Consider the following 23198-nt stretch of genomic DNA (forward strand, 5'->3'; position numbering starts at 1 on the left):
AATCACGTGGCTAAGTGGGTAAGACGCTGGCTCGCTAGCCTGGAGGTCGGGTGTTCGATCCCTGCATTGGCCGAGAAAGTTCATCCAGATTTTCCGGCGTGGTTTTCCCTTGTCAGAGATGCAGGACGGAGGGCCTGACAAGGACAGCTGTCTAGTCGTTCGGATGGGACGAAAAACCGAGGTCCCATTGGCGTGCACGTAAAAGATCCCTTGGAAGTTGGAATTCGATATAAGAGTAGGCCGTAGCGCCGCTGCCCGGGCAAAATTTCCCTCATAACACACTGTATATGCCCGTCTTCATTAGCACAGTTTAGAAGCAGAACAGTAGGACGTTAAACCCCATTTCATTTCATTTCATTTATACTACGCCGTACGTATTACCGTAACCAGCTTCCTAACCCTGTTTTTTGCCTCGAAGACACGAATATTTACCAAAAACTCGCAATTCAACAAGAGAGAGAGATTAGTATCGGAATGAACTACATTCTTACCGAATACTGGTAAAAATCAACCGTTCCCGCCGTGTGTACATACACAATACCAATAACACAGGTATATATAATTTACAGCATTTTATTTTCTTCGAAAAATAATAATAACTTAAGATTTATTTTAAATTTAAAATCTTTACATCTAGATAAAATATGTAAAAGAAAATAATAGTTTAAATTAACTAATCACCAAATAATCCTGGGTACAGTATTATAGACAGGTTAAATAATATCCGTCCGTAGATGTTAGTGGATACAAATTAAATCAAATATTACTGGAGCATACGGGATAAACACTAATGTGAACTTAATATGAATATAACTTACGTTAGAATTGGGGGTATACGCAATAACACTAATGTAAACTTCAACTGGACAAAATTTACTTTAGAATGTTAATTACAAGTGAACACAACATTCATTATAATCCTTGGACCAATGTTTTAAAAATATGATTATCTTTGATGACCTTATGCTGAAGGGTGCAGGTATGTAGGTAAGAACCTCATGATAGAGAAAAAGTTAGCTCAACTAACAGTTATAAAATAATTTGGGTTTAATTTTGGTTGGTTTACTGTGTAACCCGTCCCTACATGCATGCCTTCCACAATGAAAGAGACAGTAATTCCTGGAAATATATACTACTTATAACTTAAAAACTATTATTTAACAAAAAAACATGTGACATAAACAAAGTAAAAATATTTAATTCAAATAAATAAAAGAAGCACCGAATCATAACTTAAAATAAGCTAATAAAATAATTTACAAATGGCATAAAATACAATATGAAATAAAAAAAAATGAAGAAAAATAAACCCCGATAATATTTACTATAAACTCACAATTTTCTGGTGTTGTACAAACTTTGTTTTTATCTACTCACAAAGAAATCAAATGGAAACAAAAAAAAAATTAACTTTGCTTCAGACCCAGTATTCATACTGAACGGTACATAGTGACTTCGTTTTTATTTTGGTATTTTAACATGTCTATGTTTATTCTTATAAAACATGCTTTAGCAAAATATAATAGATTTAACAAAATATAAAGGATATAACAAAACAAAATATAGTTTAAATAATGTGGATTTTAAGGAGCTAACTCGCTAATATTTTGGATCTAGAAATTGACACAAATGGGTCGCAACACATATAATAATATAATGTAAATGTATATAAACTAATTTACATTCAATCGTTTCTGTTTTACTGCAATTTCTAATCAGTTATGTTCCGCGAAATATGCCAGAAGTCTCAATCCAATGGCAATCTCTAACGTCTGGTTATTCCACTCTATACCGATAGTATTTATTGCGCGTGCTCTCCAGATAAGAATATGACGTCACCGTTCGACATGACTTGTGGAATATATCTAGCCTCTTTCTACGAGTCCCTTGTTAAAAATGACACTGAAATGCATCATGGTACACGATTCGTGTACCAACGGTAAAATGTTTATTTTGTCTTAATTATTGGATATCAGAAGGCCATCTTTTCCCCGTAAGATCACAACATCAATGTTGATGTAAATTGACAAATAATTCGTGTTTTCAATGTCGAAGATTTTGGATGATATTGAGTTAGAGACATAACTACTTTAAATGATATTAACACATATTAGTTTCAGCAAAATATAACAGTTTTTAACAAAATATAAAATTTTTAGCAAAATACAATAGTTTTAGCAAAATACAATAGTTTTAGCAAAATATAATAGTTTTAACTAAATATAATGGTTTAGCAAAATATAATAGTTTCAGCCAAATATGATATTTTAACCAAATATAATATTTTTAACCAAATATAATAGTCTTATCAAAATATAATATATTGAAAATATTTATAAAACATAATATGCATAAAAAAATATAATCATTTCAGCACATACCTAAGTACGGAAGACTATTAGGGTCAATAAAAAAATGAAAAAAAAAAACCCCAACAAAAGTCTGATTACCCTATAATTACAATATAGCTATCTTGTAATTACAAGATAGCTATGTATACATTATGTGGACATTGATTAGTATAAACTTTAAATAATAAAACAAAACTTGTACAAAGCATAACATCTACATAAAAGCAGAAAAGAAAAAAAAATCCCAAACAAATATATAACAATGGCACCATCCCACTAAAGTAATAAATAAGAATTGGCTGATTATACGATACATATTATAATTTAGTTATAATCAACAAGAATTGGCATACATTGAGAAATTATCCAGATAATTACCAACAGAATCGAAACAAAATTTCACTTGGTCCTGAAAATAAATAATATTAATTTATTAGGGACTAAAATCAAAACCTAAGGTACTACTGTGAATTTTGATAATTAGGGAGTGTACGGGGTGGGGGGGGGGGGTAAGAAAACACAAACGGGGCTTGTCAGGCTCCCGATTACGCTGCATACATTGTCGACACGATTAAAAATGTTCTGAAATGTTCTGGAAGGTGACAGGGCTGCTGGTGCAATGTCCATGCCATGAATTTTAACAAATGCTACACAGAACCACATTGATTAATTTTATCAGAAATAGGAGAAAAACAATGATTTGCAATAATTGATGTAATTTGAAAAGCATGTGCATACTCACGTAACAAGTAATAATCTGTGGTCTGGATACTCGAAGCTGTATTATAGTCTGTAACACACTGACGTCTTGTTCTAAAGTTAGTCGTTCTAAAATGGCTGCCAGAACACAGAATAGTCCTCCCTTGTTCACTCCATTTCTAAAAACAAATTAGTTTATTTTCATACTTACAGTTCTTCAATGCCCATACAAATTGCGATTTACTATTTCCTTTAGATAAAGTAATCCGAGGACTTTGATGAAAATTATGTAAATCCACGAAATCAAAATGACTGGGAACTATAATAAATTCATTTGTAAAGTGGGTTCCTGGTTTTTAGAAGGTTTCTTAATTTCAAACAGTGTGGCTAACATGGGAGAAAGGTGTGTATGTAAGGGTGATGACAGAAGGGAATGGGGTTAGGGTCACAAAATACTGATCGAATTGTGAGTTATTCCCCTTTTAACTTTCTGGTATCTCATATCACAACAATATGATTTACTGATAAATGTACAACAAGTTAAAAGTGAATGTTAATTATATTTTCGTATCAAACTTTGCCATGAACTGATTTAAATCAACTAATCAAAGTGACCCTTCTAAAAACAGTTACATGTTTGCTTCCTAAATAATTCAACTATCTGATACAGTGTTATAACCTTCTTCTTTGATAGGCATTTTGTCACAGGATACAATTTGATTAAACTCAGTAATTGTGTATCTATAAAATTGTACCCTGTGTACTAATTTTGTCACAGGGTAGAATTTGGTTAAACTCATTAATTGTGTATCCATAAAATAATACCCTGTGTTGTTATAACCCTATATGGGGGCTACGGTATAAACAGGAATTCTCGGGATTTTCTGCCTGCTTTCCCTTATGGCAGTGGTGCAGACCGAAAAGCCTCTAATTGTTCGGATGGGCGACAAAACAAGGCCCACATGTGTACTCATATGCGTACTTGTAAAAGAGCCCCTGACGGTTGGAATTCCATAAAGAGTAGGTAGAAACGTCGCTTTCCGAGCAGAATAGACGTTATGGTGTACGTATGCCCGTCTTCATTAGCCAAGTTGGTGCAGACAATAAGACGGTAAACCCCATTTCATTTCATAACCTTATTAGAAACAATTTACTATACAACACATGTATATTTTAACTTACCGACAGTGTACAATAATTGGGTTTTCTTTTTGATCATATGTCCATGACTGAATGTGTTCCAACAGGGTGAAAAATGGAGTAGATGATTTAGGTGTGGTTTCCTCACCTTTCCAGAATGTACACTGGTAGATTCTAACCGTATGATCTATCTCATTCTGTGTTAATATAAAAAAAACATCTCATACAGGTGACATCATTTCATACAACGTAAACGTACAAAACTGCCCCAAGTTTTGCCAGAATATTTACCGAACTTTGTAAGAATGTTGGTGGTGTAATCTTCTGAAAATGTCTCTAAAAGATACACACTTGTCTCGTTTCCCAAATGAACTATATTTATTATAAAAATGATTTGATCACATGCAGCGATAAATTTTATTCACACCACTAAATTATAATGATTACTCAATGTTATTGTGCCTAACTTCTTGGTTTGAACTTTGAAATGACGTATTGTCATAGCAGTTGAGTGAATAGTGACTATTATGTGACTTGTCAAAATGTGTCTGGCACAAAAATTGTTCCACGAGAGCTTGCCTGCTGTACGCTACATTAGATCGATGAGCAATTCGTTGTTACCGAAAACGAAAGGTGTTTGATATTTGGAAACTCTCGCTGATGACACACAGTCGATATTCGTTGCAATGGTGCACACACGAGCGATTTGTCTACTAAATGAAAATACAAAACCGTTCGTGTGTGCTAGGCTTGGCTGTGCAGTGATTGTATCTACAAAGCTAGAACAAACTTAATCCTAAATATCTAATACTCAACTTACATCTTGTGACGTACTTGTAACCTGACATGTTATAATTGTATAAAACTCATGTTGTATTTCTTCTGTTTTAGTTATAGTAAAGGGGTCACAGGTTAGTGGTTTATCTCTTGGTAGATACTGACCAATACCCTAAACAAATATTATATATACATAGTCATAAAGTAGTTAACATCACGTAGCCGACATTTTCTAGCCCAGCTAGTGAAGCTCAGAACATACCGTGATCACGTTTTAAAATTAATTAATATATTCCTACATATTCCCAAATTACAATCTATAAAATCTATGGGCGGTGTGGATACAAAATTACAGCACCCATTTTGAATGATCAATAATTGTTAATGGTTTTCGGTCCGTGAAACAGTCCTTGGGTAAATGATGAAATAATTTGATAGCCTGGTGCGTATGACTGTTGGGATTAACGAATGTTGTTAAAAAAAAGTAGCTACCACCTTAACGACTTCCCCATTGCCTATACTTTTAAGATTACAGAATACTAATAAATTCTATAACTTGTCAGGATAGTTATAAACCATATCCATTTTACCTTAGTTTTATCTTGTCCATGATCCATGTGAACGATTGTTTGAGATTCCTTTTGAACAACCATTCTCCAGAAATCTATAACAGTATTAGGTAATGGTGTCTGTGTTAATATATAAGCTCGTTTCTTTCTGTAACTCTACAAATTATAATTCAAAATTACACAAGAAATATCATCTAATTAAGTACTCATCTGAAATACATGAGAGGTGGTATCATATGTCATCAAAACCTATATCCTGTACATGCTATTGCTCCAGATAGGTCACCGAGGATTATGCCTATCGCCATGGACTGAAGTAGATTCCACAACACCTCTTCAATTCTTTGCCTACTGTTTTCTAGAGTACGTATTGATAAGTCTTTATCTAGAGCTCCGGGTCTTTACTAATGTGTAGCCTAAATGGGCGACCTGGCATCATTCGCAAGGCTGGAACCCAGTATAAAAGCTTTTCCCGTATTCATACATTCTAAAATCGCTCGGTTTCATAATGTATCAGAACGATTAAGCATACTCATTTTGATATCTAAAACGTGACGCAACACACAGTGCATTTGTGTCCGTGGGTACACGTGTCAATATTTTTTATTGTATGTGTCAATTAAGGGACAATATTGGTGTTCACAAATATTACAATATGTGCTAGAACTTATTAAACACATTCCAAATATAATTTGAACACTATCCTTAAATACATGAACATGCCATTTTAGAGTATAGAACAGTACACAAAAAACACGTACGCACCAAGTTTGAGTATATAGAACAGTATACAAAATCCATGTGATGCGAAAACAAATCATTACTTACTGGTATATAAACAGCATTGATATAATCTGATGTATTAGGAACGGGTATCGTCAAAAGTATTCTAGTATTTTCATCTAAAAATATATCAATTAATCATTTTTATTTATTTCAATGATGTTATCAACTACAATACTATACTAACCTTAGATCGTTTCAATGCAGGTGTTGGGGCATATAATGTGAAAGCTGATTTAATGTCGTAAGGGATGTGGGCATAGATTTATTTTAGGAGTTATGACTGTTTCTGCATACAATGTAAACGTTGCCTTAAAGGCTCAATACCACTCTTGTTGTAACTGAATAATATGTCCCAATCTTTATTCTGGTCAACAAATTGTACTATTTTACAATATTCCAATTAATTGATGATACAAATTTCATCTTAATACACCTAATTTAAAAAAATTGGAAAAATTCAACTAAATGATTTGAAAAGCCTGACGTAAATCTTTTCAGATGTTACTTGGATTTAAAAATATTTCTGAACCCTCTGGACAAGTAAAATAGGATTTAATTGATAATTTACACAACAGCTAGGACACTAACACATCTAGTACTTAGAATAAGGCTATTTTTTTATTGTCTGGAGCTGTCAAGCCAGCAAAAGTGATGGGTTGGCAAGGATTATACTGCAGTACGAATGAAAATTAAAACCCGAATATTATCAATTATGCTTTTTTGTGGTCTGTTTTGTTTGGGCGTATCTATTGTGCAGTGAGTGACACGTCTATACAATAACGTGGCCCTGTGGGTATAGCTCTGACCCATTAAGCAAAGCAGAAGGTTCCGAGTTCGATCTCGGTGTTAGTCAAGGAAGTTCCCCGGGATTTCCAGTCTGATTTCCTCATATCAGTGGCGAAGGACGGAGGGTCTGACAAGGAAAATCGGTCTATTAAAACGGGGTTCCGTTTATACCACTAGTAGCACGATAAAGATTCCTGTCAAAAATCGAAATATGAGTTAGTAGTAGCATGGAGTATGCTACTCTTAATTAGCCCAGTCGATGCAGACATATATAACATTAAGCCCTATTCCATTATATATACATGTATGAATCGTCTAAATAAAGGGAGATTACTCCCGCGGTAATACATATTAAACGCTTTAAAAGCCACATGAGGGTGACATCATGTCAAAGTAAATTTCAAATTTCAAAAGAAATAATATTACGTACACGCTAATATTGTTGGCACTCTATTTTTAATTTTATTTTCTTTCAGTAAAGCTGTACAATAATCAGCGTCTGTATATTTTGGACAAACCTGGCCCATCATCTACAATAAGACATAGTAAACAATATTAATGGCCACAAATTTGTAAAATATAAACTTCTTTAACTTAAGTTTGCGACGTGAACCATAACTGGATGGTGTTCAACGTTTCCTAAACTGGGTGGAAACTTGGAAATATTTGTCCAGATAGCTGGCAAAAACACTGACTGTGTGGATGGATTTGTGTTTTGTTCCAATTGTCGAGGTCATTAAATAAATCCCATTGATCCAAACCGGGATATATTATTTCTACTCGAAATAAAATAGTAAGTATTCTTTTCAAAGTCAGAATTTATAATGAAATTAGATTAGGGATTTGAATTACTTGTTATTGTGTATTGTCACTAACTCCGTAATCATCCTCATGAACAGCAAGATTTTTTTCTTTCTGTCTTTGTTACTGAAACGGATATTATTTATACTTGAATATTGGATAATGATACTGAACTTACTTCAAACCTTTCTTCTAGTTCACATTTACCAGAACTTTGTTTAACTTTAAGAAGATCTTGATAAACACCTTGATAATCTGTAACAGTAGTTGTAGTATCACCAGCTATATACCATTCTAATATAGCTTCATGTAGAAATACATACTGATCCTACAAATATTTATCAAGAAAAATAAACTTGTAGAATAATACATACTGAACCAGATAATTTGCTTCATTAAACCAGAAACTAGACTTTCATGATGCGTGTTTTCCCACAAAGACCTAATACTGAGTTAAAAATTGAATCCAAAAGAACACCTTGCATGGTATTAATACCTAGTTCATTTTATTCCTATACATGGTTGTGATACTGAGTTGATTTTATATAGAAAGCAGCATACGTGTTATTAATACCGACTTAATTTTAATCTTATTGCAAACATCATATTAATACTGAGTTAATTTTAGCCCACAGCAATACAATACATGGTATAAATAGTGGGTTACTATGAAAAATCAAGAAAAATTTAAAATGATTTTCAGCTTACATCAGTTTGAACCATATTCACTCTTTCTCTTCTCATCTGTGAAATACATTTAAACACATCAACAGAACCTTCAGCTTTACCTTCTTCTATCAGATAATCTAAAGCTAAGAATGTTCCTGTTCGTCCAATACCAGCACTGAAAAACATGAAACAGATTTAGATATATTGGTTAATCTAATATTAATAGTATCTCAAATTAATATGATTAAAAACAAATTTAGATAAGATATGACAGGTTTTATCAATGCTGAGTACTGTAAACAACCAATGATCACGCCAATATATCTCCGATAACACAGCCGACATTAGAACCATAAGGATAAATCGAAATAGAGATAAGATAAAATAACTGCAAGGCAAGGAGAATCGGTTTTTCGTCTTCATTAGTCCAATTGGAGCAGAACTTAAGGACGTTAAACCCCGTTTCATTTCATTTCACGGTCGGTTTTCTTTACATTAAGACAGAGCATTAAACATTATCATGGCATTTCCAAACACGCTTTTGTTATACAACACAGAATTAACGAAACCAATGTACTATAGGGTTAATCCCCTGTTTCGTTTTCATCACTACACCCCATCTCCACGATATCAGTCTCTGATAATAAATACTCATACAGATAACAGTGACCCCATAAGATCGGCTTCTATTGATAACAACAGGTTTATATTAAATATTTAAAAGCGAACTAACCTACAGTGTACCACCATTGGTCCTGGTTGTGGTGATTTGACTTTAAGTATCTTGTTTCTGAATTCTACCAATGACGCCATATCAGTAGGGACACCTTTATCAGGCCATGATGTATAATGACAATGTTTTATTGTCCGAGATCCACATCCATCCTACAGTTTTTTTTTTCAAATAAAATATTTTTAACATGAAATTACAGCCTATTCAATAGTTGTATTTGCTAAATCTTTTCATAGAAGTTAGGTGTATGAATCCCTGTCTCAGAATACAAAGACCCCTTTGGCTCCTTGCTAGTATTTTATCAAAATACCAATTCCGTCATCGATGGCTCGAATACATCACAAATTGAAGAAGAAGAAGACGAAAAAGAAGAAGAAGAATTTTCCGAAACGATACTAAAGAGAAAACCACGGGATTAGCTTAGGCTACTTACTTTCGTTATTTTCAATGTCCTAATAGTAAAATGGGCCAATACATCCTCTTCAATCAGTTCAATTTTTATCTTTCTGAAAGTCTTTACCTTGCCGATCGTGGGCCAGTATTTTAAACATTTCATCTGTGATTCGAAAGAAAGTAAATAAATAAATTAAAATTTTGCTTTCGGCTCTCTTCAAAAATTGGGCTGAACCAGTTTACAATACATCATTCAAACTATTCTATAACCGATCAAATTAACTTGTAACATTATAGCCAAATAATTTATTATAAAATAATTAAAATAATCTATTTCTAACAATCTATTTATTATAAAACAATTAAAATAATCTATTTCTAACAATCAATTTATTATAAAATAATTAAAATAATATATTTCTAATAATCAAAAGATAAAATATGTTGTATTTTAAAACATCCATATTAAACTTACACCACCGGCTTCGTGTAGATTAGTAACCATAGCAATCTTTCCTGTTTTAACATCCCAAAGCATCCTAACAAACTCATTGATGTTCACATCATTAGGTCCTATATATTATATATTTAAATATATTTATTAAAGCTAATGTCAAAATATGACATCAGATGGTCCATATTATTGAAATTAGTCAATAATTTGCAATGTATATTAAATATTAAACATTACTGCTTTCAAAGGGGTTGGCGATTAACATAATAGAACATGAACAATTTTGGAGCACATTCTATCAGGAGAGATTGACGTCAAAATATATTTAATCCTTGGGTGGCATTTAGCGATTGAGCACATTAAAACACAACATATTGTCGAAAATTATTACTTTTGAATAATAAAGCCTGGGACTAATTACGCGAATTTAATTCGGATGTAGTTTGGTCAATGTTTTCGCCGCCGAAGTTACCCAGACATCTGAGTGGATCTACATCTCTCGGATAAGTCGCCTTAAACTAAGTTCACGCTTGCTTCGATGTACTTTTATCCACGCTGTGTCATTGGAGGTCGCCATTTGGTTTGTCATGAGAAACCTGGAACGGTTTTGATTTGCTGATGAATTCTAGGGTTCGCGTCATCTTCGCCGGAGTGAACACACGAGCTGAACCATATTGATATTGGCGAAAGTCGGGCGAAGGTTCAGACACACTAGGCGAAACTCACTGGCGAAGATATGGCCCGAATGGTTCGACCTAAAAATTTGCGTAGTGTATCCCAGGCATTACTGTTTCTATACACCAGACATTTGATTCTTAATGCCAAAGACACAATTAATTTCATGCGACATTTTCGCCTTTTGAGTACTCTGCGTTGCCCGAGTAACTTCGTCGGAAATATGGAACACTCTTTACGAATTTTATGGACATCGAAGATCGGGTGAGTGTCACAGTTCCAGACACACTAGGCGAAATTCGATGGCGAATGGGTTCGCCTGAATGTTTCACCGTACAAAATTAGCATAATTTATTCTATGTGCTATGCGAACGTTGTTAGGCTTGCACAAATTCCGTTTTGTACAATCAGATTCGTATGTATAACGCCCATTTGAAGGTTTCAATTACAATATATAAAAATGAAAAAAAAAAAAAAAATGATACCCTGTGCCGCGATGTATTTATTCTTGATGTTTCCATATCCCTACAAATAATGAACACATATTATTATCATATAGTTTATAAAACGGGGTTAACGACATTTCTTTAAAATTCATGAACAAATATTATTATAAGGTTTATAAAGCGAGACCATAGATATATCCCTACAAATAATGAACATATTATATGGTTTATAAGGTGGGCGTAGAAACATATTCCTACATTGTCTCGTGTAACATCACTATATATTTGGCGCAATATATCACGGTTTGAGCTGACGTTGACGCGCCATTAACCATTTCATTCAGTCATATCCCTACATTATAATGAACAAATATTATCATTGTTTATACAGCGAGAGGAAAGACATATTCGTAAAAAATAATGAGCATACCTTATTATATGTATATGTGAAGAGCTGGCAATTGCGCCATGCGCATACACGAATGGAATGTGTGCATTATAAATACACACTATTATTATTATTATATGGGTTATAAAGCGGGAGCAAACATATCAAGTGACAAGAAGGAAAAGAATCCAGCCGTAATACTAGAATATGTGTCATAATACTAGGTGTGGAAGAATTTATTATTCTCAATATCGGCCTCTTCATTAGCCCATTCTGTACAGGTAAGTAGGACGTTAAACCTTATTACATTTCATTTCTTAATACCAGCTTAAAAGAAATGAATTGAGATGGGGTTTAACTTCCTACCTTTCTACACAGACTGTGCACGGTCGGCTTAAAACAGCAATAAGACAGTTAATAATGTAAGCTATACACGTAGCAAACATTTCTAACATCTAAAAATATAAAAATATGTATATGTATCTGACCGAGTAATATACTTATTGATGTGTTTAGCTTACAGTAATATAACAGGCGTTGACATAATCTGAAGTGGGGTCATCATTTTCAATATCTAGTTTCACCCGTGTGTGATCAACTGAAATACAAGTAGATATTTAATATTTAAATGGAGTATTGAACAAATAACCACGACTAACTGCACAATTATTTTGTATTTATCAATATTCTATTGTCGACAACAAAGGAATGGCTAACAAAAAGGCAGTCACGAGTTTCCTTATATAAATTTTATTCATGAAAAGATTAATGTGTTTCAGATTACATTGTATTATGTTTCTATTTAGGAAAAAAAGGTGTTTTTGTGAATTCAACAAGGAAGAATGTACTTGAATTTAATTCAAGTTATATTTATAGCACGGCTTTCATGAGTTAACATGTTTAAACTTCGAGACCGCAGGTCGATTTAAACCTGTTAACGAATGAAGAGTGTTATAAATGACTTGTAACATTGACACCTGCTGAACATGCTTGTTATTATTGCACAGAAAACCCACCCCACTTCTCTATATGATTTCTACTAAAACTAGTGTAAACCAGCAAAAGAGTGCAATAACATTGAACATGTCTAGTTATTGCACGGTTTAGCTTCACCCAATCTTACTAGAGGGAAAACAATCTGCTTATTCAACGAAAAGAACAAAGGAAGATTTCCCGTCCATGTTACAAATCGTGTTAATAGATCTAACACTTACATGCACATATATTTCTGTATCTATTTTTAGGTCGATTTACATCGTTCATACAAACATCAACTGGTGAACACAAGTCTTTTGGTAGTTTCTTGTAAATAATAAAAAAAAGTCCTACTAATTACGGACAAGAGCCAACAAGAGCGTTCTTTTTTCAAAAGCGCCCAAGGTATTGCAATAAGCCACCGCTAAGGAAATATATATTGTATATAATATTCTACATATCATATCCAATGATTAATGTTTTTTTTTTTAAAAAGCGGCGTAATACCGACAAGTAAGAACTATACCTTACGCATGATCAACTTTTATAACAGCTACGGACAACGCGTGACAGATAGATATATCATATATAAATTATGTAGTTCAATTGAATGAAAATTAAAGACGATATGCAGGTTGTAAAAACCCATGTGTGTCTCAACAAACCATATTTGTGCATCAATAAGCCTGATAAAATAACAAACAAGAATCAAGATACGAAATAAATTTACCGACATGAAGCAATATAAGATAAATCTATATAATTATTCTACTTATCATATGTAAGAATAGTTACGTTTGGATAAATGAAATGAAATGGGGTTTAACGTCCTACTGTTCTGCTCCTATACTGGGCTAATGAAGACGGGCATATGCCATACAGTGTGCTATGAGGGAAATTTTTGCCCGGGCAGCGGCACTATCGCCTACTCTTATATCGAATTCCAACTGCCAAGGGATCTTTTACGTGCATTCCAATGTATACACGGGACCTCGGTTTTTCGAATCATCCGAAGGACTAGACAGTTGTCCTTGTCAGGCCCTCCGTTCTGCACCACTGACAAGGGGAAACCACGTCGGAAAATCCAGATGAACTTTCTAGGCCAATGCAGGGATCGAACACTCGACCTCCAGGCTAGCAAGTCAGCGTCTTAACCACCTAGCCACCGTGGCTCCCACGTTTGGATAAATATTATAGAATATATAAACTAACAAACTATGAAATATATATATGCCTCAATATTGAATGCATAATTATGCTGATTTGTCAATTTTTCACTTATCCATAATTTTGTCAATTCTTTATGAAATCATTTAAATTTTAGATATGATACTATACAGAATATGCATATCTATAACATATCTGGCATTGTCGACCATATTTCGCAATAATTTTGGCGCTATGGATAAAAGAACGCGCTTGTGCATGGATGATTGGTGATAAACAATGGTTAGCAACGACAAATTTTTTAAAACATTATATATGTACTAATGTCCAAAAGAAAGTATACACTGTGCATTTTGTGCTACATCAACCAAAGTCGTTTTTCCGTGGTATACGGTATTTGGGTAGAATGTCAATTTGTTTCACATTTTTATTTTGCTTAGAAATGTTGAGTTTGGACGCAAGAGACAAACTCAGTAATGTTTTGTCAAATGTTTTTAATCTAAACAAAACTTAGTCATACTTTTAGTGTGTATACTTTCTTTTGGACATCAGTACATCCGATGTTACGTTTAATTGGATACAGCCTGCTCAATTAGTCCTTGAGTTGCATTTAACTAACGATTGAGCACAATAAAACGCAACACAATTTATCTAGAAAACAATCACTGGTTTGTAAACTTATAACATGTTTCTATAAGTGTTCTCTTATTGTTATTGATAACGGTAAGAGAACACTTATAGAAACATCATGCTATATGTTTACAAACCAGTGATTGTTTTTCCATAAAAATTGTGTTCCGCTCAATACAAGTTGGTTAACCAAACTGGTTTAGTTTCATTTTGTTTTATATTCTATATTTCATTATTTAACATTATGGAATCTACAATAGATCTGCCAGCTTTTATCGTAGATAAAATAAATGAAACCATAAGTAAATATAAATCAATGATCAATCTGTAACACCATCGATTAATCCTAGAATAGACCATAAATAACAATTACTCTGGTCAACAATAGATCATGTGCATAGATTAGAAAGTTACAATTATAATATAGGAACGATTGTTTGTCTGATTTGGCAATACTATTGTAGTTTTTTGCTTGTCCTGTCCATTGTAACATGTGTCGTGTCACTGGGTTTGTCTTCTGGGTTTCTGGTTGTTTATATGTAGTGTGATTCAACTACACTTACTACTAATAGAGATTGTCTATATACAAGAACGATCGCATTTACTATGGTTAACGCGTGCGGGTGAAATCATAAGGTCTGTCATTGAGTCAAGTGGCGTGGTTTCGATTCCCTGCTTGTATGTGACAAGGAGTAGGGTCACCTCTCCAACCTCTTAGGTTTTCTCCGGGTCCTCCGGTTTCCTCCCATTGCTAATTATTGAATGAAACCGAACCATATGTTAGTCCCAAAATGGCCTAATTTGTGTATTCAATTTACCTGATATTCTGGTTTGAAAGATTTTTCTTGTTTTTTTCTTTGAATGGTTTCCCACAAATCCTTCAGATCGATACAAGTTTTGGATCGTGTAATTTGGATGTTCTGATAAAGACTAGCATCATTAACAAAGACATCTGATCTGACATCATTAACATAAACAGATTCTCCATTATCTATGACTTGTTCTATAATATGAGAAACATAAACAGCTTCATTTACGTAAACCGATTCGCGAGTATTATCTTCGTCTGTAAATATCAATCGTATATAAATAACTTTCATTATAAATATGGTATTCACAGAAACAATATCCCTCTCCCCCCAACTTAATAAAGGCCATAATTAAAACAAACTCTTTAAATAAAATAATAATTTTTTCAGATAATTGGAAAACCTGATTTACAGGATTAAATTAGAGATTAATAATTAAATATTCCCTCGTTTGTGGCCATCATGTTGTTCGGCAATCCATTTTAAAGATGCATTAGACATTTATTCACCTGCCAAGCTCATAATCAGTTCTATAAACCATCGATTGGTTGTGAATATGCACGCATTGAAACACGATTGCGATTTAATAATCGAATTGAAAATGGATGATCAAGACTGTTTATTATCGTAACAACTGTAGCAATAAAAATCGATCCCACGCTTTTCTTCAAACAGTTATAACTTCGCCCAGAATGAAGTAATTGACTATTTTATATTGCTATAGCGAGAGCCGACAGTTCTTTATCCAAATCTCACATAATGTACCGTGAAACATTTTCATATTATATTATCAGTTTTAAATGCCAAAACAGCAATAATCTGTGTTTGTGATCCGTCAAGTTCGATTTTACCTGATGTATCGTTTTTAATAATCGATTTCGTCAAACTGAAGTTCTCATATTTATTATCTTCAGATTCTAGCCTTGGTGTATTACTTTTATTTCTTTTTCTGCAATAGATATTTTATGTAATAGATAAATTACTTTCCGTCAATGAGAAAAACTTAATGTCGAATTTTAATAAAATAGTATTATATATTTGAAAACAACATTAAATCCAATGGAATAAAAATGTCACACAAAATAAAAGTTTGCAATCTATGTTAACTTCTGAAATGAGCAGTGGTCTCAGATGTTATGAAACTATATTTATTTGTAGAAACCATATATTTATAAAAAGAATTCTTACCTTTTGAACATAACCACACCGACAATAACTAAAACAACAATACCAACTACAACAACCGATACAACAACAGGTAAAATAAGAGAATCAGGCCCGGGAGCTGAAATAAAACATGGAGGAAGAATCCCTTTAAAATTTCACTATTATTATTATTTATAGAACATTTAGTTCTGTTCTTCATGTTATTTGTAGTGAGAATTGACTAGAGTCAAGATTTATAATAGTCTGAATATTAAACACAGAGTTCAGTTAAAGTCCATTCCGAGGATTTCGATTTGATTTGATCTCCTCACAATTCTATTTGCGTTTCATTTGTTCTGCTATAAGATAATATATCAATTTATAAACAAATATTTTATTCAATAAATATCTGAAATAGGAGTTTAGGACCCCATAGGTTTACCGTTCTTCGTAGGCAAAGACTTTGATTATTTATGATCCATTAAACATGTTGCAAATTACCAAATTCAATCTTCAAAATTTATCGACATGATTCAGAAACCTCCCTAGTCGAATTTTACTCAAAATAGGCTTTTTTTCGATTACAAATTTTGTGTGCACCGTCTTCTAAAAATACCCAAACGTCTGGTTTTATTGATAGTAAGTTATTCTAATAAAGCACATAATTATCGATGTTTTAAAAGGACTTAAAACAACACATAACAAGATAAACGTGATTGAAGATAGAATCACTTTATTATGATTCTTTGTTTTATAAATTAGAATAATTTTCAAGTACTGTGTAACAGAACTGCAAAAGTAGTCTTAAGAATATACTAAGTAAATATTTGACTTGGGAGAGTTTGGAAATATTTCAATGTCTTATATTTGTGTTGACTTTGCATCGAAATTTAGCCGCTTATTATTCATTTACTTCGAGTTAAAGCAGTATTTTACAAGAAGGAGAGGTTTAATTTATCTTGCCAGAAGTAACAATGATGTTAAGTCTACGCCTTCCCCTGTCCTACATAGCATCATCCGCCTGCAACAAACGTCTCGCCGATACCACTGAAACGAAAACAACTTTATCGTACATGATCAGCCCTAAGCCGACAAGCATGCAATAAACTGTTAACCAATGAAATGCCACAAGCATTGAAAGAGATCACACAACTAGTCACGCAAAGAAACTCCACAACTGTCACGAAAGGAGATCAAAGAAATGACCCAGCTACTAGCATCCGAGGGGACCATACTACGGTCTTCAAAGGAAATCCCCACAAAGTCACCAATTTACAGAATAGACGGCCTAATAGTCATTCAAGCCAGGAACACACAAACGGAATCCAAAGCGATCACCCCACATTCACCCAAGGATGTCACACAACTTCCTTCAAAAGAGATCATCCAACAACCATCCAAAGAGATCTACCGACAGTCATTCACGGATATCACAAACTAAGCAACACATACAATCGATCTACAGCGACCCAAAGAACTAGCATCAACATAAATCATCCAACATTCACACAAGATAACACAACTTGTATTAAAAGAGATCAAAGCCGTAAAATATGATCTATTCATTCGATGGTACACTTGGCATGAACCACCTTAATTTAATTTTATTGGGGACGCGGAATAGATGGAACGCAGACATAAATATAACGTGTCTCATTTATCTAAACGGATCACTTAGCAATTTTGCCTTTTTCTGCTTTCCACATATTGCGAACACTGCATACCTGCATTACTACAAGCTGAAAGGTGGTATTCGCTTCTAAATTCTATCAGTGTTATAAATCTAAAATATTGTATGAAAACTAAAGGGTCATACGTCAAAAGTGGAAATTCTTGTCTTAATCAGCAGTAAATCGTCTACACAAAGTTGATTAATTAAAAATTGTGGATACTGCTTTATTTAGTTTTTACTTCCTCCTGAAAAATTAGGATTGCCGACATCACGATATGATATATCAATGCATCTTCAGATATATAGTCAATCCCATCTCTGGATTCAGTCAACTATGAAATTACAGAGAAACCAGGAATGTACAGTTAGGTATGGATTCACATTACGCATATCCTCTTAGATCTCAGATAAAAAAAATCCACTGTGTAGGTATGACATGCATGACTACTATGATTTTGAAATCAATTTTAATATATATCTTACGTTTAATAGCATGACAAGTATCTCCTGTATAACCTTCTATACATCCAACTAAACCACAACTTCCTCTGGTTATCTCACATGATGCATTCTGAGCACAATTTCCACAGGTTCTGTTACAATTCTCACCATAAAATCCCCAAGTACAATCTGAAATAATTTACACCCTGTATACATACATGTAGGCTATACTATACGAATGGGTAAAGATGTTATATCACCTTTCCTGAATTTCACGATTCTTACATTTTATAACTATTTATGAAATAGGTGATTTGAATCGATGACGTTTTCTAGAAGTTTTGGAATATCCACACCGAAGATATATATCTTCAAAAGGAGGACATTTGGTGTGGATTTATATAGAAGTATTTGTACTTGACTACTCATCCCTTGTTAAAGGGATGTCATAATACATCTGCTTACTTTAAAGAATAGTTTCAGGTACTAGACAAACTCGAATCAAGAGCCCCCAAGCTTTACATGTGTTTTAAACATACTGTAAAATGAAATGTAGAAGTGGATATTGTCTAAATCCCCGTCCCCTCCACCACACCCCCACCCCACCCCCAGCCACTTTGACGTTTATGGAACTATATATTACGTTTACTTTCTAAATAGCCCAAATAGACATCTTGAAAACAGTATCGGTTGCACAATTATTTTTCGAATTAAACCCCACGTATCTTGGTTATATTTATGAAAGAGTAAATACTAATTGGAGGTATACATATCTTACTTTTAGAGCAGTCCGTTCCCATTTTACCCTCCACACAGCCACCGGTACAATCTCCGTTCTCTTGATAACAGGAACCATGTTTACAGTTTAAACTACATGTGTAATTACATGCTGTTCCATAATATTTTCCATCGTTACATTGAGAACAGTTGTTGATATCATCTTGATTACAAATAGTACAGTTTTCATTACAATCTTTATCACAGGTGTCGCCACTGTATCTTTTAATACATAAACTACATATACCATTACTTCTATCACATCTACCATCACATGTTGTACTACAATTCAAATCACACCCATCACCATATCTTCCTACAATACATTCAGTACAGCTACCATTACTCCTACTACAGTTACCATCACATGTTGTACTACAATTCAAATCACACCCATCACCATATCTTCCTACAATACATTCAGTACATCTACCATTACTCCTACTACATCTACCATCACATGTTGTACTACAGTTCTTATCACATTCATCACCATATCTTCCCACAATACATTCAGTACATGTACCATTTCTATCACATGTTTCTTGTGTCCCATCTGTAATTGGTAGACATTCAGTCCCACATGTATAATTACAAAATAGACCGACTGTATTAGCTTTACAGCCATTACATATACCACCTATTCTAGTACAATTATCAAAACAGTTAAGGGGGCATGGTGTATTACATTCATCACCAAATATTCCTGGTTTACATTCTGTACATCTACCTGTTGATTTATTACATTCTCCAGTACAGTTACTAGAACATCTATGTTCACAGTTTATACCATACCAACCAGGTTTACAGCTAGAACATTGTCCTGTAATCCTATCACAGTTATCTACACAGTTAGTAACTGTACATGGTGTTTCACAGTTTGGTGAATATCTTCCGCTGGTACATCCATCCCTACAGACACCAGTATCTTTATTACAGTAACTGTTTATACAACCATCATTACAGCTTGATTGACAGTTGGCACCATGGTAACCTTGTCTACAGCTAGAACATTTTCCTGTATTCCTATCACAGTTATCTACACAGTTAGCAACTGTACATGTTGATTGACAGTTTGGTGAATATCTTCCGCTGGTACATCTATCCGTACATTCACCAGTATCTTTATTACAGTAACTGTTTAGACAGCCATCATTACAGCTTGATTGACAGTTGGCACCATGGTAACCTTGTGTACAGCTAGTACATTTTCCTGTATACCTATTACAGTTACCTATACAGTTGGTAACTGTACACTGGGATCCACATTTTGGTGAATATCTCCCTCTGGTACATCCATCCCTACAGACACCAGTATCTTTATTACAGTAACTGTTTATACAACCATCATTACAGCTTGATTGACAGTTGGCACCATGGTAACCTTGTCTACAGCTAGAACATTGTCCTGTAATCCTATCACAGTTATCTACACAGTTAGTAACTGTACATGGTGTTTCACAGTTTGGTGAATATCTTCCGCTGGTACATCCATCCCTACAGACACCAGTATCTTTATTACAGTAACTGTTTATACAACCATCATTACAGCTTGATTGACAGTTGGCACCATGGTAACCTTGTCTACAGCTAGAACATTTTCCTGTATTCCTATCACAGTTATCTATACAGTTAGTAGCTGTACATGATGCTGCACAGTTTGGTGAATATCTTCCGCTGGTACATCCATCCGTACATACAGCAGTATCTTTATTACAGTAACTGTTTAGACAGCCATCATTACAGTTCTGTTGGCAGTTGGTACCGTATCTACCTTGTACACATGTCTCACATTTACTACCAGTAAAATCTGATCTACACCCAGAAGTACATTTACCAGTATCTTTATTACAGTAACTGTTTAGACAACCACCATTACAGCTTAATTGACAGTTGACACCATGGTAACCTTGTCTACAGCTAGTACATTTTCCTGTAGTCCTATTACAGTTACCGACACAGTAAGTAACTGTACATGATGCTGAACAGTTTGGTGAATATCTTCCGCTGGTACATCCATCCGTACATACAGCAGTATCTTTATTACAGTAACTGTTTAGACAGCCATCATTACAGTTCTGTTGGCAGTTGGTACCGTATCTACCTTGTACACATGTCTCACATTTACTACCAGTAAAATTTGATCTACACCCAGAAGTACATTCACCAGTATCTTTATTACAGTAACTGTTTAGACAACCACCATTACAGCTTGATTGACAGTTGACACCATGGTAGCCTTGTGTACAGCTAGTACATTTTCCTGTAGTCCTATTACAGTTACCGACACAGTTGGTAACTGTACACTGGGATCCACAGTTTGGTGAATATCTTCCTTTGATACACCCATCCCTACAGACAGCAGTATCTTTATTACAGTAACTGTTTAGACAGCCATCATTACAGTTCTGTTGGCAGTTGGTACCGTATCTACCTTGTACACATGTCTCACATTTACTACCAGTAAAATCTGATCTACACCCAGAAGTACATTCACCAGTATCTTTATTACAGTAACTGTTTAGACAACCACCATTACAGCTTGATTGACAGTTGACACCATGGTAACCTTGTCTACAGCTAGTACATTTTCCTGTAGTCCTATTACAGTTACCGACACAGTAAGTAACTGTACATGATGCTGCACAGTTTGGTGAATATCTTCCGCTGGTACATCCATCCGTACATACAGCAGTATCTTTATTACAGTAACTGTTTAGACAGCCATCATTACAGTTCTGTTGGCAGTTGGTACCGTATCTACCTTGTACACATGTCTCACATTTACTACCAGTAAAATCTGATCTACACCCAGAAGTACATTCACCAGTATCTTTATTACAGTAACTGTTTAGACAACCACCATTACAGCTTGATTGACAGTTGGCACCATGGTAACCTTGTGTACAGGTGGTACATTGTCCTGTATTCCTATCACAGTTACCTATACAGTTAGTAACTATACATGACTTCTCACAGTTTATACCAGATCTACCATTAATACAATCATTACAAGTACCATCTGATTTATTACATGTCATACATGTAGAACATTGTTGTAGACAGTTTGTACCAAACCAACCAGATTTACATGAGTTACAGACACCTGTTGTTACAATACAAGACTCACAGTTATCATCACACTCACAATCATCTCCTGTACAACCTGAAAAAATAATTATTTTTTCTGTATTCTGTACCAGTCCGTGTAAGATTACTGTATTGTCATTTACTATAATGAACTATTAGAGCTGCAATATTACAATAAACAGAAAGCAGTGCATACACTTTAATGTATGAAAGTGAATTTATCTCAGTATTACATGTAGCCGCAGAACGTAGCAAGATATATGCCAGAGATTAACAGTTACAAGGTTTGACTAAATGAGTACAAGATGAAATCAGAAATTTGTATTTTGTCGTTTTTGTTTCACACGGGTAGATGAGATTACGCTAAAGATTCAAAAGGAAAGAGATATGTTATTTTCTTACTTGAAACCCCTGAAATATCGTATATTTCTTTTTTATTTATTACTGAGTTTGAAATTTACAAAAAATTTGACTTTTCTCACTAAGAAAATCGGATAAGCCTGTAAATAAAATAAGGGGACTGACCTGTATATAATTTAACTTCACATAATGTAAGTATACCAGTAACATTGATAAATACTGTTCTAGCAGATAAAGATGTAGATGGTTGTTGATTACAGCTTTCTATAGTATATACATCTTGTTCTGTTGGTGGTGTATTTACATAACATGATGTAGCTGATGTAAATCCTGATTCATTACACTCATCACCGGAACTTATCTTTATCTCAAAACCTTGTAATCTCTCTTGATCTGTAACATACAATATATTTATCAAATTATATTTATCACAGCATGTTACACAAATCATAAAGTATACTTCC

General features: G+C 33.9%; 1 protein-coding gene across 1 annotated transcript; it reads right to left on the reverse strand.

The window, feature by feature from the left end:
• Window positions 1–557: 557 nt before the first annotated feature.
• LOC126817741 (receptor-type tyrosine-protein phosphatase mu) lies at window positions 558–12051 on the reverse strand. The gene is made up of 14 exons (XM_050544876.2): window positions 11710–12051; window positions 11319–11358; window positions 10180–10277; window positions 9745–9867; window positions 9312–9463; window positions 8618–8753; window positions 8088–8237; window positions 7539–7638; window positions 6365–6438; window positions 5558–5692; window positions 5011–5139; window positions 4233–4387; window positions 3094–3229; window positions 558–2760 (listed from the first exon to the last, which is right to left on the reverse strand). Exons 3-14 carry the CDS (start codon window positions 10240–10242, stop codon window positions 2686–2688), a joined length of 1428 nt encoding a protein of 475 aa, XP_050400833.1. The 5' UTR covers window positions 10243–10277; window positions 11319–11358; window positions 11710–12051; the 3' UTR covers window positions 558–2685.
• Between the last annotated feature and the right edge of the window lie 11147 nt (window positions 12052–23198).

Source organism: Patella vulgata, chromosome 4 (genome assembly GCF_932274485.2).
Source record: "Patella vulgata chromosome 4, xgPatVulg1.2, whole genome shotgun sequence".
Taxonomy (NCBI): domain Eukaryota; kingdom Metazoa; phylum Mollusca; class Gastropoda; family Patellidae; genus Patella; species Patella vulgata.

Bases quoted from the DNA above. Each gene is read 5' to 3' on its own strand.
- LOC126817741 (XM_050544876.2), bottom strand. From the start codon at position 10,242: ATGCTTTGGGATGTTAAAACAGGAAAGATTGCTATGGTTACTAATCTA. The intron at 6,439-7,538 runs GTACGTAATATT...ATATATTTTTAG, and splicing joins AGTGCCAACAATATTAGCGT to ATGAAAATACTAGAATACTT. The intron at 5,693-6,364 runs GTAAGTAATGAT...TATAATTTGTAG, and splicing joins TCAATGCTGTTTATATACCA to AGTTACAGAAAGAAACGAGC.